General features: G+C 31.8%; 1 protein-coding gene across 1 annotated transcript; it reads right to left on the reverse strand.

The window, feature by feature from the left end:
• Nucleotides 1-608: 608 nt before the first annotated feature.
• On the reverse strand, nt 609-1913 carry LOC149391116 (Integrase-type DNA-binding superfamily protein). The gene has a single exon (XM_089618597.1). The coding sequence runs from the start codon at nt 1693-1695 to the stop codon at nt 1000-1002; it is 696 nt and encodes a 231-aa protein (XP_089474723.1). The 5' UTR covers nt 1696-1913; the 3' UTR covers nt 609-999.
• Nucleotides 1914-15582: the final 13669 nt, after the last annotated feature.

The following is a 15582-nucleotide window of genomic DNA, read 5'->3' on the forward strand; positions in this document are numbered from 1 at the left end:
TAAAGTCTCATATAAATTTTTGTTTGGCAAGACAAGACAGAAAGTGCTTTAGCATATACTTAATTACTGAATCTCCTCAATTTAAGGTGGATTCAAGTTTCCATAGATCGTGTGTTTTTTATAGTCAAAAGCCATACAAACATGAACAAATATTCCATAAAGAAACTTCCTCTGAAGCTTTGAGCTAAATAGTATACTTATTATTTAAACACTCACTTTCTTTTTTGAGAAGTTACATCTCAAAATATGAAATAATTATAGATTAGAACAAATATATATAGGGTTATTAAGTTATATAGCCACACGGTTATAGTGAATTGACATATAACTCATCTTTCGTTAATTTCTTGTAAATAGTCAAGCTAACTTATTAACATATTAATAAAAGACTTATTTAATCCAACCAAACATATAAAAAAAGTAATTAATAGGCTGTCACGTATGCAAGTTGACTATTTACAAATTATTTACTAAAGGTTGACTAATTTACAATTATTGTGGCTTAAGTAGCCAATTTTTTGATATATATATATATATATATATATATATATATATATATATATATATATATATATATATTATTCATTAACAATACTTGACCACCCATATGCAACAAAAGTAATAACACTTGCATTCATAATTCAATGAAGAAGAAGTACACACAAATATATTAATAAAAATAATTTTGAAACTCTAACCCACATGAGGGTGAGAGAGAGAGAACTAAAAAAAATAATGTCTCGTCTCATTAAACTACTTGCTCCTCCTTTTCTGTTTTTTTTTTTCTTTGTATAATAATAATCTAATTAAATTTCATACGTATGTATGTATACGAAAATACAATAACAACAAAAGTCCCTGTCAGTAATCTTCGAGCAAAACAATGAACAAGATCAATATGAAAACGAATGAATTGTAAAAAAAAAAAAATGAAAGAATGTTGATATGACTTTTGAATGTAATTATTTGTGTGTGTATTTTTTTTCTCTCTCTCTCTCTCTAGCAGAAGCTCCACAAACGAATGTCGTCGCCGACCTCATCGTCCATGAACATCAAAGGATCGAAGAAGACCGACGATGACGTCATCGTGTGGTGTTGCTGACTGTGATCGGCGAACAGCTTCGGGGAGTAGCACTGATCCTCGATCCCGTCGTATCCGTAGAGCGCTTCGATCGTGGCCGTCGATTGCTGCTGGTGGTGATCCACGTGGCAGCAATCCGACGGCGACGAGACGGCGGACGAGGAAGACGAGGAGGAAGAGGAGTAGGAGGACGAAGTGGGAGGGGGAGTGGCATGGCCGTTATTATCGGCGAAGTCGAGGGCATTGGTGTCATTGGCTGCGTTCGCGGCGATGCGCTGGATCGACTTTGGGGACAGAACGACGTCGTTTGGGATGTCGTAGGACCTCGAGGCTGGGAAGTTGAGACTGGCCGCTTTGGAGCCTTTGAGGCAGATCAAAGCGGCGTCGTATGCTCTGGCGGCGGCTTCGGCTGTGGAGTACGAGCCGAGCCATATTCTGGTCTTCTGGCTCGGCGCTCTGATCTCCGAGACCCACGATCCCCAACTTCTCATTCTCACTCCTTTGTACTTTCTTCTGTTATTACCACCATTGTTGCCATTGTTGTTGTTGTTGGTATTGCTACTTGGGTTTTGAAGTGGGTTTTCCTCAACTTTGATCATCGTACTCTTCACCATGTGGCTATGTATATATGTATGTATAGGAAATATATCTATCGAGGTTGAGCTAGTTGAGTGTGTATTTTGTTTTTCTGTGTGTGTGAATGAATGAATGAGTGAAAAAAGAAAGGTTGAGAGGGAAACGAATGATTTTGAAGAGCTTGTTGTGATTGGCAAAATGGTTGTATTTATAGATATGGAAGTTTGAGAATGTGTGAGACTCTCTCTCTCTCTCTCTCTCTCTCTCTCTATAAGACCATCACCAGACCAAGGGACTATTTGACCTTTTTGAATATGATATAATGCTTGACAGACGTTTTCTTGTTTCTGTGAATAAATAGAAGATTATATCGAAATGACGTTTAAGCCCTTCCTTTTAGTTATTTGGTGAAAAAAAAAATGAAGTGCGCGAATGAATGAAGAGTAACCATTTCCATACTATACTATCAATAATTGCTGTACTGTTACTTGTTTTTGGAAACAACGTACACCATCAAAATTAAGGAATGAGATAAGTTCGTAACTATACAGAAAAAGAGGGTTGAATTTGGCTAGTAAGATCAAGAAGTTGAACTTAGAATATTCAACCTAATTACCATATATATAATGGCACCATCTTAATTAGTGAAAGTTGATTACTTGGTATTATAAATTCTACATCTGACTGTATAAAAGTACACACTCTTTTTTTTAAAATATTTTTTTTTATGAATTCTCGATTAAACAGTCTTAGTATATGGCATTTCTAGTACAGAATTAATTTACAGTGTTATATACGCCATTGCATATGTATCTTTATACCATTTTTCTAGATAAGCGATTAAAAATCTAGAAGTATATATAAATTCCACAAAATAAGTGAAGGTGTGAATAATGCGACCTGTAACTCACATGCTCTAATCAGATTCAAAATTAAAGAAAACATTTATTAAATGTTTGTTCTAGAGTTTCTGACTTACTCAACAAGTCACACTTTTCCATATTTTGATTTTTGACAACCCGACAATAGTTTTTATTTTGCCTTTTTAGAAAAGGAAAATAAAAATAAGGGCATAAAATAATTGGATGGCTATTTTAGTAATTCTCCGTAGTTTTCCCCCCTAGAACCATAATGGTGAGTGTCATATTTCTACACTCTTTCTAGCTACTTTAGGAATCATTTCTTGTGGAAGGGAAATATTTTATTATATTACTAGTATTTATTGATTCGTTGATTAACCACTATCTTATTCGCCTAGGATTCTTAAGTCAAGGCAAGTTCCAGGAGGGTGAGAGAGAGGTGAATGAGAACTTTAGGGCTGTACTATTTTGCAAAAAAACAACAAAAATATAATTACCCCACGCGTAGAAGGATATATATGATATATTTATTATAGATAGAGATGAATAGATAGATTTAGAGATATTATAGTAAATAAAAGATTTTTGATTTGCTTATGTAAGACAAACAGCTGTATTTTATCTGGCTCGCAGCTCCGAAACCGCGTCTTATCTTGGCCCTCATACCCTCATGCAAATGAGAGAGAGAGAGAGAGAGAGAGAGAGAGAGAAGTCTCAACTGTTTTCACGGCGTTGGATAGCTGCTTACGCCTTCAAGGCTTGACTTTGCTATGTATTCTCAATTTGAGTTTTCACGACACTCCCTGAAATTGAGCTATTCGATGTGGGTAGATAGATATAATATACATATATATATATATATATATATATATATATATATATATATATAAACTTCTATAGCTATATCAAAGTATTAACCAATGTATAAAGTTTTGACCTAGTAAGAGTTGCATATACTAGTTGGTTACGAGACTTAATTATTGACATTATTCAAGTCTGATGTGACTGTAATATATGTTTCATGCGTATTGCTAGTTGCTGTAGTGTGCATCCTAAGAACTTAAAAAGGAGGCAATTGAATAATTTTAATTAATTAAGTACATTGATCACTAACATATGAAAATTAAAAAGAAAAATTATACGATTCTAATGATGAATCACTTTTATTTGTTGCCATCTTTTACTTGCAAAAGTCCATTAATAACATTCAAAACTTAGTAAACGACGTATAAAATTGAATTTTTTTTTATTTATTTATGTATTTTTAGATATCTCCTCAATGTGCGTTAATAAGAAAAACCATGAAAATCATCGAAAATCGATCGTCAAAAAAAACTTTCCCAAGTCATTATTTTTCTCATTTAATTGGAATTATGTTTGATGTAAATTAACGCAGAGAAAATTTAAACTTTCTCTGATTTTGGACATAATCTGATGATTTCCCGATATTTTTCAATAAATATAAAATGCATAGAAAATAATTTGAAATTGCAATTTAACACAAAATTATTTCGAACGTATTTAATTTTAGTTTTAGTTAGAAAATGAATTTTCCATATGATTGTAGGAATAATGGAATAAAAAAAGAGATAGAATGAGATAGATGAGAGAATGAGAGTAATTAAAAGTCGATTTGAGAAAGAAAAGTAATGAGAAATGTTGAAGGTTATAAGTATTTTTTGTCCAAAATAAAATGAAAAAGATGTCTAATTTTAAAATAGTGGACATTAATTCATTTTTTCACAGATTAGTGAAGTTACCTTAACCTATAACACACATATTTAAACCCTTAAAATTAAACGATCAGATCATTGTTGTGCTTGAACTTGAACCATAAACCTTTTGGCAAGGAACGTAACGTAATGATGCGTTGTTTGTGACACGGAGACCAAAAAGCTTAAAAGTCCATGTCGTTGACAGAGAGCACTTGCATGGGAGAGTATAGATGTAATGTTGAAAAAGAGGAGGCTTTCTATTATCAACATCACTTTTTTTACCTTTAAAAGTTAGGGTTGAAAACCTAAGACTATCTCAGGATAGTGCATGGAATTTTCCTATATATATATATATATATATATATATATATATATATATATATATATATATATATATTATGAATAATGGGTTCTTCACACATATGACATACCGCAGCGTGTTTAGAATTTTTTTTTTCGTCAACTTTCCAGCAAATTAATGTTGTCTTTCAAACGTCATGGCTAATTTGTAGTTGTGGATTTGTTACTCTACCAAATAAGTACACATGGATTATTTCTGTAAATATAATGACTTTAGTGTTGTATATGAGCTCAAGTTTCATTAGGGGGATTTATGACATGTCATATACCTTTATATAATATCTAAAGACCTTATTTTGGTTACTTAAAAATGAATTTTGATTATTGAGTTTGTGAATCGCCTCACAACATATTATACTCTTACTCTAAAAAAATTGTTATTAGAAAGTTAAATTGCCTATAGAGTTAGATAATCACATTAGTCTAATAGGATAAATTTTGAGTTACATAATGCAATGGATGGCTTATTTTATGACGTGTTGAAACTGATTGATCAGATAATTTAAATTGGAATTGATAACTAGTTGCATCTTAATTATAGAAATATATTAAATTTCATTATTTTGTATATTTTATCAAATTTCTCAAAGACATCATGACGGATCTAACTAGAGTTGATTTCAACCAAAACGAACAATTATACATGATCTCTCTCTCTCTCTCTCTCTCTCTCTCTCTCTCAAAAGAGCATGGTATTTCTCACCTCTTCCCTTCTTCATCCCCGTTTATGATGTTTCCATAGAAGGCTCGAGCTGTGATTTCCACTCGTCCGAAATATTTTTCCTTAAATAAAGCACAAATACTTGCAACATCCAAATCATCCCTAACGATATCCAAGACATCGGCGAGTGAACTACAGTTGTTGCAAAGATTGAGACTCCAATGGCTTAGGAGAAGAAGAAGATAGGACCTCTTTTGTTCACGGTTGGATAATGGAGAAAATATTCAAGATCTTTTGTATGTGTTTTTTGATAGTCGGTTTTCTCGCCGAATTTGGAATTTCGAGTCAATAATATATTGTCGAGATCAAAGACGACGTATTGTGTTTTTTTACTGAGCTTAAACCTCGCATGAGATATGTTTTTCTTATAATATCATTTGCTCTTCTCATAGTCATGATGGGTTCTCATAAGTATACACTATAATACAACAAGCCTAGATTTGAGTTGCACCACGACAATTTGATGTGCGAATTTAGGGGAAAAAAATACTATTTTTTAAGTAATAGTTTGGGAGAGATATTCAAATGAAAAGTAAGAATTTTCAAAAACTCAACTCGGTAGATATAAATTTGTACTAATTTGTGAATAGGAGCAATTGATTTGCAAATTCTAAAATGAAAGGTATAGTCGCAAATGAGGTGAGTATTGATTAAACGACTCAACCCTACAAAATGAGGAACCATTCATTTAAACAACCATTAGAAAATAATAAATGGCACCAATGAAGCGACGGTTGATAAGGCAATTGTTGACATGAGAAAGCCTGTGAATCAAAATGTTCACTAATATAGTGTTCTATTGTGCCTACAAAATACCCAGCGAATCAAAAATATGGTGCGATGTGTTAAAGAATCTAACATGCTTTTTCAAGATTTTAAGAGCATGATCCATAATAACATCTTGGAACAGTTTTGTCAAACTACAAAGTTAGCCAATTCACTTAACAACAACATATGTCAACCAGAAATAAAGATTTTGAGTTTTCAACGAGCCTCAAATTCAAGTACGTTAGTCAGAGTTCACGTTGTTGAAAATTAAAATCGTATGCCTTGAATTTGGAGAGTTTTACCTCATATTTTGGGAGATGAAGTATTTTGACAATTTCCGAGCAGCTTTATCTTGTAGTGGCAAATATCACTGTAATTTTAATTACTCATTTATTACCAGTTTAATATTGATAGTTTTGTGAAAGTATTATTGAGTTTCATCTCAAAAATAAAAAAAAAACAATTGACAATGAGAGGAGTAATTCATGATCAATTTGTTAGTTCTCATTCACTTTCTGTGAGTTTCCTAACACGCACATTTAAGATGTCGGTTTTTTTACGTTCGTTTATCTTGGACCGAATTTCAACAATCAGACCGGATACTCGTTTGGGCTTAATGAGCTAATACCATATGAAAATATTATGCGGTAATTACATCTCAAAATAAATGGACAATGAGAGAATAACTCATGATCTTTATGAACTTGTTAGTTCTCATTCACTTTTCAAAGTGAAATTTTTAACAGTTTTCTCTTTAGAAAATAATACAGCTGATGCCAACTTGCATGTCAGATTTTTTTTCCTTACTTTTATCAGCTCATATTCTCATTTGAGTTTGAGTTGGACAGTTTAGGTCGTATTATAGACGTACATCTCTATGCCCTACATACAACAGGCTTTACTAATTGTTTCAAACAATGAGAAAAAAGAAACTTATTATAAGTAGCTTTTAAGGTTTTTAGTATAAATGAATAGAATCTTTGACTTTATCAAACAGCCTGAATTACAATAAGATAGGAGAGTTGCCAATGTTGTGCCACGAGATTTTCACCTTTGTGACCACTAATAAATAATGCACCTATATGTTTATAGCTACGAAATTGACTTATATCACGTGTGACATGGTTATAATGCAAAATTTAGTAAATTGTGTTAAATTGTGACATGTATTGCTCAACTTTTTAACGGTTTTTATTTTTAAATGAGTCTTATCTTTAAGAAATAATTGATAACAGTCGACATTGAAACTAAATAATGTTTCATTAGCTTAATTGTGGGCTATCAAGGTGTTCTAACTAAAAAAATAAGAAACTAATGAATTTACATAATAGTCAACATTTTTCTAAAATTAACGAAAAAATTGTAAAAAAAAACATTTTAAACGCAAGATAACTTTTATATCTATTTGCCATGCATATATTTTTTTTGACGTGTACATAGTAAAATGTTATATACATATACCAATATATTTATTGGCATGGTCAAACTTTAATGGACGATGCGATTATCTAACCATTTTTAAGTTTTGGTTTATTAGAATAGTCTTACTTTTCAAAGGTGCGATAAAATAGTCCAAAATTTAAGAAACACCAAAAATACCCTCGCAACAACCCATGTTACCCTAATGAGATGCTCAAAATTCTCATCTGCGTGACAACCCGCTCCAAATCAGACGCTATTCCGTCAGAGCTTCGTCGTCCCCGAACCCTAGCCTCAAGCCCTCGATTCTCCTCCAGATATCATGCGCCTCCGTCGCATTCTTCTTCGGTCGCTTCCACCTCCTCACGGGAATGCAATCCTCCAAGTTCGTCGTGGACTCCAGAAACTGATCCAAGTTCGCCGAGCAAAGCGACGAAGCGCAATCCTCCGAAACTGCCACAATTGTCGTCGTCATCTCTGTCGCCGTCCTCTTGTCGAACTCAACGACGGCGATGGCGTCAGAGCTTTTGCGGAAGTCTCCGGAGACGGCTTCGGATGTCAATCGTCATCGCCGTCGATCGCCATCACCGTCGTCGTCTATCTCCGTCGTCATTTACGTCCATCTCGTGCAATTTAACTTCTTCTTCTTCTTCTTCTTCTTCTTCTTCTTCTTCTTCTTCTTCTTCTTCGGTTTAGGTGTTGCTTTTATAGAAAAAGTGGATTAAAAAAATTTCAAAATTAGAATTAACTATTTTGACACTTCATTACCTTCTCGTGACAAATGACTAGGTCAAAGAAATACTTCAAACATTTTATTACCATTTTGTTGCATGTTTAGATGGGGGATTCAAACTTGATTTTCAGCTAGATTTTTTTCTGCCCTAGAAGTGAATTAATTTTTTTGAATGCGTGATTTAATATTTTGAAATCATGTACCTTGACTGAAATGATGTAATTTGTTTGTGCGTTTTGAAACTGGATTAAAAAAATTGAAGACACGATTATATTTTTTGAAGTTGTTTGCCTAGTTTTGACGATAAAATTAGGTCTGAAACTATTTGGTATATGCATTAAAAATAGTCGATTAAAACTTTGGACACCTAGATTAATTATTTTAAAATTATGGAAAAAACGAGTTCACCAAAACATTAAAAGTATAATAGTATTTTTTTTTTTATATTATAAATGGCTAGAATGCACTAATTTATGAAACCTTTGTTAAAACACTTGGTTTGAATTAGTTACTTCGTACAGATAAAATCCAGCTTTAATTACACATTGCTAAAAAACTTAACATGTTGACTATATTGTTTAACTTAACATTTTGACCATTTTACAAAATCAATTACTTGGATGATTATTTTGTGTAAATTTTTCTTTAGCTTATTTTGACAATAAATCTGAATTTTCGTAAGACTTGTAAAGATTTAGGTAATTTCATGGGCTAATAAAAAATGGACAATCTGTGAAAATCTATTTAATATAAGATTTAAAATAGGAGGCATATGTAATTGCTTACTCCAATGATAATTATTGTCATTACTTGTGGGAAAAGAATAGTGTCGTCAATTATCCGTACAATGTTCACTACCTCCTCTCGCCTTCCTTCTCTAATTCCCACTTTGATAGAATCTGGACACAACTTAATAATATTAATACTATAAGCAATAGTACTATCAAGCTTTGGCATTTCACTTTACAAGACATCTTTTTAATGAAATAGTTTTTGTTTCACATTAGTTGTTTATTGTTAAACATAAAAAAAATAATTATATTGATATTTGTTTTTTTTCGATTAAATAATATTCTATCAGGTGCGATGACAATACGAGTCACGATAAACAATATCAAAATTAATAATTTACCACTAATATGACTACTTCACATGTTCAAGCCACTCCATTGCTGTCGTTTATTTAAGATGGTGTCAGATATCCCTTATATTTTTATAAAGTTTATATTGCAACTTGGAAGGAAATTTCTTAGAAATACATTTATTAATATATATATATATATATATATGTATATGTAGGGTAGCTAGAGTTTCTTTTACCCAATAGCTGAATTTGATTGACTTCATATATTGAGATTGTTGATACATTTTAAGAAGAACATGTTTTTTTTGTGTTTAGGCTTTGTATATTATTAATATATGCTTACTTCACATGTAACCTTGCAGTGTGAATGTCAAAGATTAGATTTTGTTTGACTAAATTTATGTCTTGAGAAGTGTTTTGTGGATTTTACCGGTGGATGAGCTGTTTTTTTACTGTGAAAACTACATCAAAACATATGGGTTTGTTTAATATATTATATTACGTATCATTACTTCTTAGGTGATAGAAATACAAGTATTAGAAGCCTTTCCAACAAATTAGACATACTCTTAAAATATATATCGACATAAGACTGTTTCAACTGCGCGCCTGCCTTGAAGTTTTTGTCTATTATTAAATTTATTTTTTTAATTAAAAATGTTTGTTTGCAATTTAAGTCCATAAACTAAACGTGAAGTTGCACTATGAACCTCTGTATTTGAGTTTGATCAATTTAGAAATAAAAAAATCAAGTTTGACAATATAAGTTTTAAAAAATGTATTTACTGTTTCGTGATGTCTCTTAACGATATTTTTAATAAGTTATATAACACCAATGAATTAACCAGATTAATATAACAATTAAAGCTGTAAATAAAGAGAAGAAATTGTTAACCCAGTTTGACAAATCGAGCCTATGTCTTGAGGAGTACGATCCCAGTGGAAAGAGACTTCACTATTTGTAAAATAATACAACCGGTCCAATTTGAATAATTACCTTTCAGATGCCTTACATAAAAATTATCTTAGTGAATTCTGACTCATGCTCTTTCGACCGAATCCCCTCACTTCCACTATCAACATACTCATTAAGTAGTTGATCAACGTTTATAATTGTATGTGATCTATAATACCACGACTATAAAATATATATATATATATATATATATATATATATAAGCCAAATAAGCACCCGAAAGTCTAAGAATTGCTAAATAGTCAACTTTTTGTAAATGTTTTGTAAATAGCCACATCAACTTATTTACGGCGCTCAAAAAGACAAAAAAACCCAAAAACATTCTCGCCTATTTTGGGTTTTTTTTTTTTGTCTTTTTAATGCCGTAAATAAGTTGAGGCGTTTATTTACAGAAAATTTACAAAAGATTGGCTGTTATACAAAACGCTATAAGTCAAATGGCTATATAACAAAAAGACCCTTATTACAAAATCAAACTCTGTCAATTGCACGAACAATGACAATAAGGAACAAGACACAATTAAACCACGCAAAGAACAAAGTTTTTTCGCTCATGATCTCTCATAAAAACTCTTAGTGCGTAAAAAGGCTCCTAAGGGCAGACTTTTTTTTTATAGGAGTCAAAACATAGAAATTGACGCTTTGCTAGGGCTTCCCAATTTGATTACCAAATTCTGATTCGATGGAGAGAAAATCGGAAACGAATCAAACAAAATAATAGGTTTACACATAATATCCACATAATTATATCTGCCACGATATTTGTCAAATAGCACATGTCATAACAAGATGTTATAACACCTTATACCTTATAGAAGGTCTTGAGATAGTTTTGTCAAAATACAAAAACAACCAATTCACTGTAACAACTTCAATTATTACCGAGAATAAATTTGAGTGTGAAAAAGTTACATATCTATATTTGTACGTAACGTTCTCAGCTTATTAATAATAGGAATTCATATCAACTGTTTGAAAGAAAAAAGGCTTCCCTCATCAACTAAAGTTTTTAAAAAAATAATTTATATATTAAAAATAGTCAAACTCGGGCCTAATTCTCTCTCATAGTACGACGGGTGCATCTTGTCATACAGTTTGACGTTTTTTGTTTTATTAATTGCCAAATTTAAGCTATAATCAATTTAAACATAGACGGTCTAAATATGACATCTGTCTATCTCTCCCATAACTAAATATGTTAAGATAAGGAAATAATTGAAAAATGTATATCTTTCCGCATCCTAATTATTTATATTAACTTATATTTTTCTATTGTTCCGCATTAAGTTGTTGCATCATCATTTAAATGATTAAAATTACACTCACCAATTCGAAATGAGGGTAAAAAATTGTTGTGCCAATTATTGTCGCAGAAAATTTCAATTTACAAAAGGAAAAAAATAATTGCTCGCGCGCTCGCAAATTGTGTTGCCCTCTCCAAGAAGAAGAAGACAAGAAGAAGGAGGAGGAGGAGGAAAAAAATATGAAAAAAAGAAGATGAAGAATAAGAAAGAAAAGAAGAGAAGTTGAAGTAGACAGACTGATCTTGAAGCTCAAATCACACAAATTCAATACTTCAAAAACGGTGTAAAACAATCAAATTAACTAAGCATAGAACATTCCCTAAATATTTGGACGAGTTGAACACAAAACAAAAACAAAAAACTTACAAACCCTAAATCAGGGTCGGAGGAGATGCTAGAGGCTTGAACACACAAATTCAATGCACCAAATTGAAGGAAAACAACAATACAACCTATAATAACAAGTAATTTAAAAAAATATTGGAAAAAAAATCGACGAATCAGAGCTTGAAGAGATCGAACGAACGAACTATGCTATGCTCCAACGTCGTGGACCACCATAGTTGATTGATGGTTCGACGAAGAGGAGGAGGGCGGTCAACTGCGACAAGGGAGGTGTGAAAGTATCATGGGGTTCCATCTCAAAACCAATTGGTAATAAGAGAAGTAACCCATGACTTTTATAAGCTCTTGTTAGTTTCCATTCACTTTCGATGTTAAATTCCTAACACGCCCCTTCAAGATGGCGGCTCTTCGCGTTCGCTCATCTTGGGCCGAATCCCAACGATTGGATTGGATACCCATTTGGACTTAATGAGCTCTGATACCATGTGAAAGTATCATGAGGTTTCATCTCAAAACCAATTGATAATAAGAGGAGTAACCAATGACCTTTATAACTATTGTTAGTTCTCATTCACTTTCGATGTGAGATTCCTAATAGGAGGTTGTTAATTAATGGTGGTTATAAGCCCTTAAAATCGCGAAAGCGAGAAGAAGATACAATAGAACGAAAATTGAATGATATTTAAATAAGTTAAAAAATTATACACAAGGCCACACATGTCACTCTGTGGTTGGACCTAAAATATACTCGGTTTTTCTATATACACTACGTGTATAGTTTTTGCTGATAACTATTTGTAATGGTGACTATGGGTATCATTGATACCCATAATCACTGTTATAAATAGTTATCAGCAAAACTATACGTATCAATTTTTGTTCTTCTTTAGTTGTGAATAAAAGAGCGAGAGAGCTTTGGAAAGTCCAACTAAGAGCTGCTTAGGTTTGGCGATAATGCTTGCCTCGGAGAAAGGAAGAAGAACACATATAGATTTTAGAGATAGTATTAACTAAATAATAGTAAAAATGGATATATACTCATAAATAAATATCATATCAAATATAAAGTGATATAAAATAGTAAATGCCTTCAATTAGTTATTGTGCATCTTTCCGTCCAAACAATTGTCGAATTTGATTCATTCTTAGATAATATATTGACATACATTTGAATTTAGTGGTCAAAGGGCAATTTCAAATACAGTTCAGGAGCCTTACTGTATGACAAAAGTCTTCATTGATCAAACCATACAACTAGCAGGAAAAAGCGTCACTATTAATATTTTTTTTTTCCTTTTTCACAAGGGAAATAAAGACACTTACTTGGAAGCTACGAATGTCATCTCTTAATAGCTGTTTATGAGAACTAATCTGATAATTATCCAATGGACAATATAATCACACACTAAATTGTGTACCTTTCTATTCAAACGAAAGCTGTAATCCTATTGGAATAAACAAAATTTTAGGAGTCAGAATGAGTTAGTCAATAAAATAAAATAAAAATAAGTTAGATTAATCTAGATTATTATGATAATTTCCTTCTTAGTTTTTGAAGTGGTTGTTTTTTCGGGAAGGTTTTAACTCATTGGAACTTCAACAGTGAAAAAAGTGAAATACTACCATAGCTGAGAAATACTAAATCGTCTGTAATAAATACGTTGACTATATACTAAATATCTGAACATACGTTTATGCAACTAATTTGCTATTATTCGTAAAGGTGTTTGATATGCTTTAACAGTATATTGTTTTATTTCTAATAATCTCAAACCTTACTCTATTCCATGAGGAGTAATACACACAGTACAGATATATATATATATATATATATATATATATATATATATATATATCAACTAACAGCCAGCGACGCAGGTACGTACTTGTGGTAATGTACTTGTTTTTAGAATCGAACCTCTCTCTCTCTCTCTCTCTCTCTCTCTCTCTCTCTCTCTCAACTGGCATTGTACCCACAGGTTTTCCGTACATCGAATATGAATTTAAAGGGATTTGATTTGTAGAAGATAGCGGGCAAAATAAGCAGAACATCATAGCAGGGAAGTAGGCCCATAAAATATTTATTGAACTTTCAATTGCACGGACAAATTGAGCTATCTATATACATATTCAAAACATATGCTTTGGACCTTTTTTTTTCTCCACTTGATACTGTATAATATATCGAAATGTATATATGTATATATAATCAGTCGTGGATAAATGCCTCCCATTTATATATTCTTACTTATTGAGAAATATTGTATGCTCATATTTTGTTAAAATAAATCAACAAATAAATAATTATTTCAATGGAATTATTTTTGTGCATTTATCATTTCTAATCTAAACAGTACACAAACGCGTAAAAAGCTTATTATTAAGAGACTGCATGTCGATCGTGATGGATATATAAATAGGAGATATGATTAACGTGCATTTGTTTTCTTGAACAAAGCTTTTAGGTGACGCATATCTTAGCTGTTTATTAGGATATTTTCACATATGAAGATGTGAACACAATAAATTAGTTATTTAAAGAAATATTTATGAATTGAAGTACTTATTTAATAAATTATAATAATAAAAAATTATAGTGTATAATTGGACTGAGAGTATGGGCGAAATAGCAGTGTATGTTTTCATTTTCAAACCTGACGATCAGTTATGTCACACAAAAATGAGGCAATATCCATGTGCCCAAGAAGAATCAATCCTTTTTTATTTTATTTTTTCTTTAAATTTATTTTATGACCGAAGTTTTTAATTTGACAGATGGGTACGAAAAGAAAGTTCGTGGAAGAAGTTCACGGTATCAACTGCCATATCCATAGCCATGGCTATGTACGTACCCAATGTTTGGTAGCACTAATTATCATATAAAATACGGAATGAACTTGTTGACCTGATCAGCTCATCTCTTTTATTACCATATCTTCAATCAGATCGTATGTGTTTGTACATCTATGGACATAATACTGCTACTTCAGAAATAACCTCTCTCTCTCTCTCTCTCTCTCTCTCTCTCTCTCTCTCTATATATATATATATATATATATATATATATATATATATATCTTACACACACAAATCTTTGTAGAACCGTATATGAATAATGAGGATAAGGATTTGTTAGATTTACTTGGATAGAATTTATGCTTTTGTATGTAAAATTAAGCCCACAATATAACATATTACATATATGCCATATGTATCATTATTGTATTGCACGGCCGACCTAAACTCATTAGGGGCGTAGGCGAATTAATATTATTATTTTGAGGCTCTTGATGATAATATTAGACTGAAAATTCGGAATTTGTTTTAAACTAATAATAAAAATCCGGATCTTTGAATTATATTTTACTGAAGTTATAATTTTTGGGACCCAACTCAATCGGGGCCCAAGGCACCAACCTTGCTTGCCTATAGCAAGGGCCGGCTCTATTTGTATACGTGGACAATTTGGAGTCGAATACGAATTGTGGGTAAAATAATAGAATAAACAATATATATCTTTGTGATTCTAGATTTTAGAAATATAATCAACAATACATAAATGATTGAGACGAGAGATTTTATTTTTGAAACAAGTTCGAAGAAAATACTTCCGTCCTCATCAAATCAAAGATTACAAGTA

Source organism: Urtica dioica, chromosome 7 (assembly GCF_054948205.1).
Source record: "Urtica dioica subsp. dioica isolate 48M chromosome 7, U.dioica_male_clone48M_v1_H2, whole genome shotgun sequence".
Classification (NCBI taxonomy): Eukaryota; Viridiplantae; Streptophyta; class Magnoliopsida; order Rosales; family Urticaceae; genus Urtica; species Urtica dioica.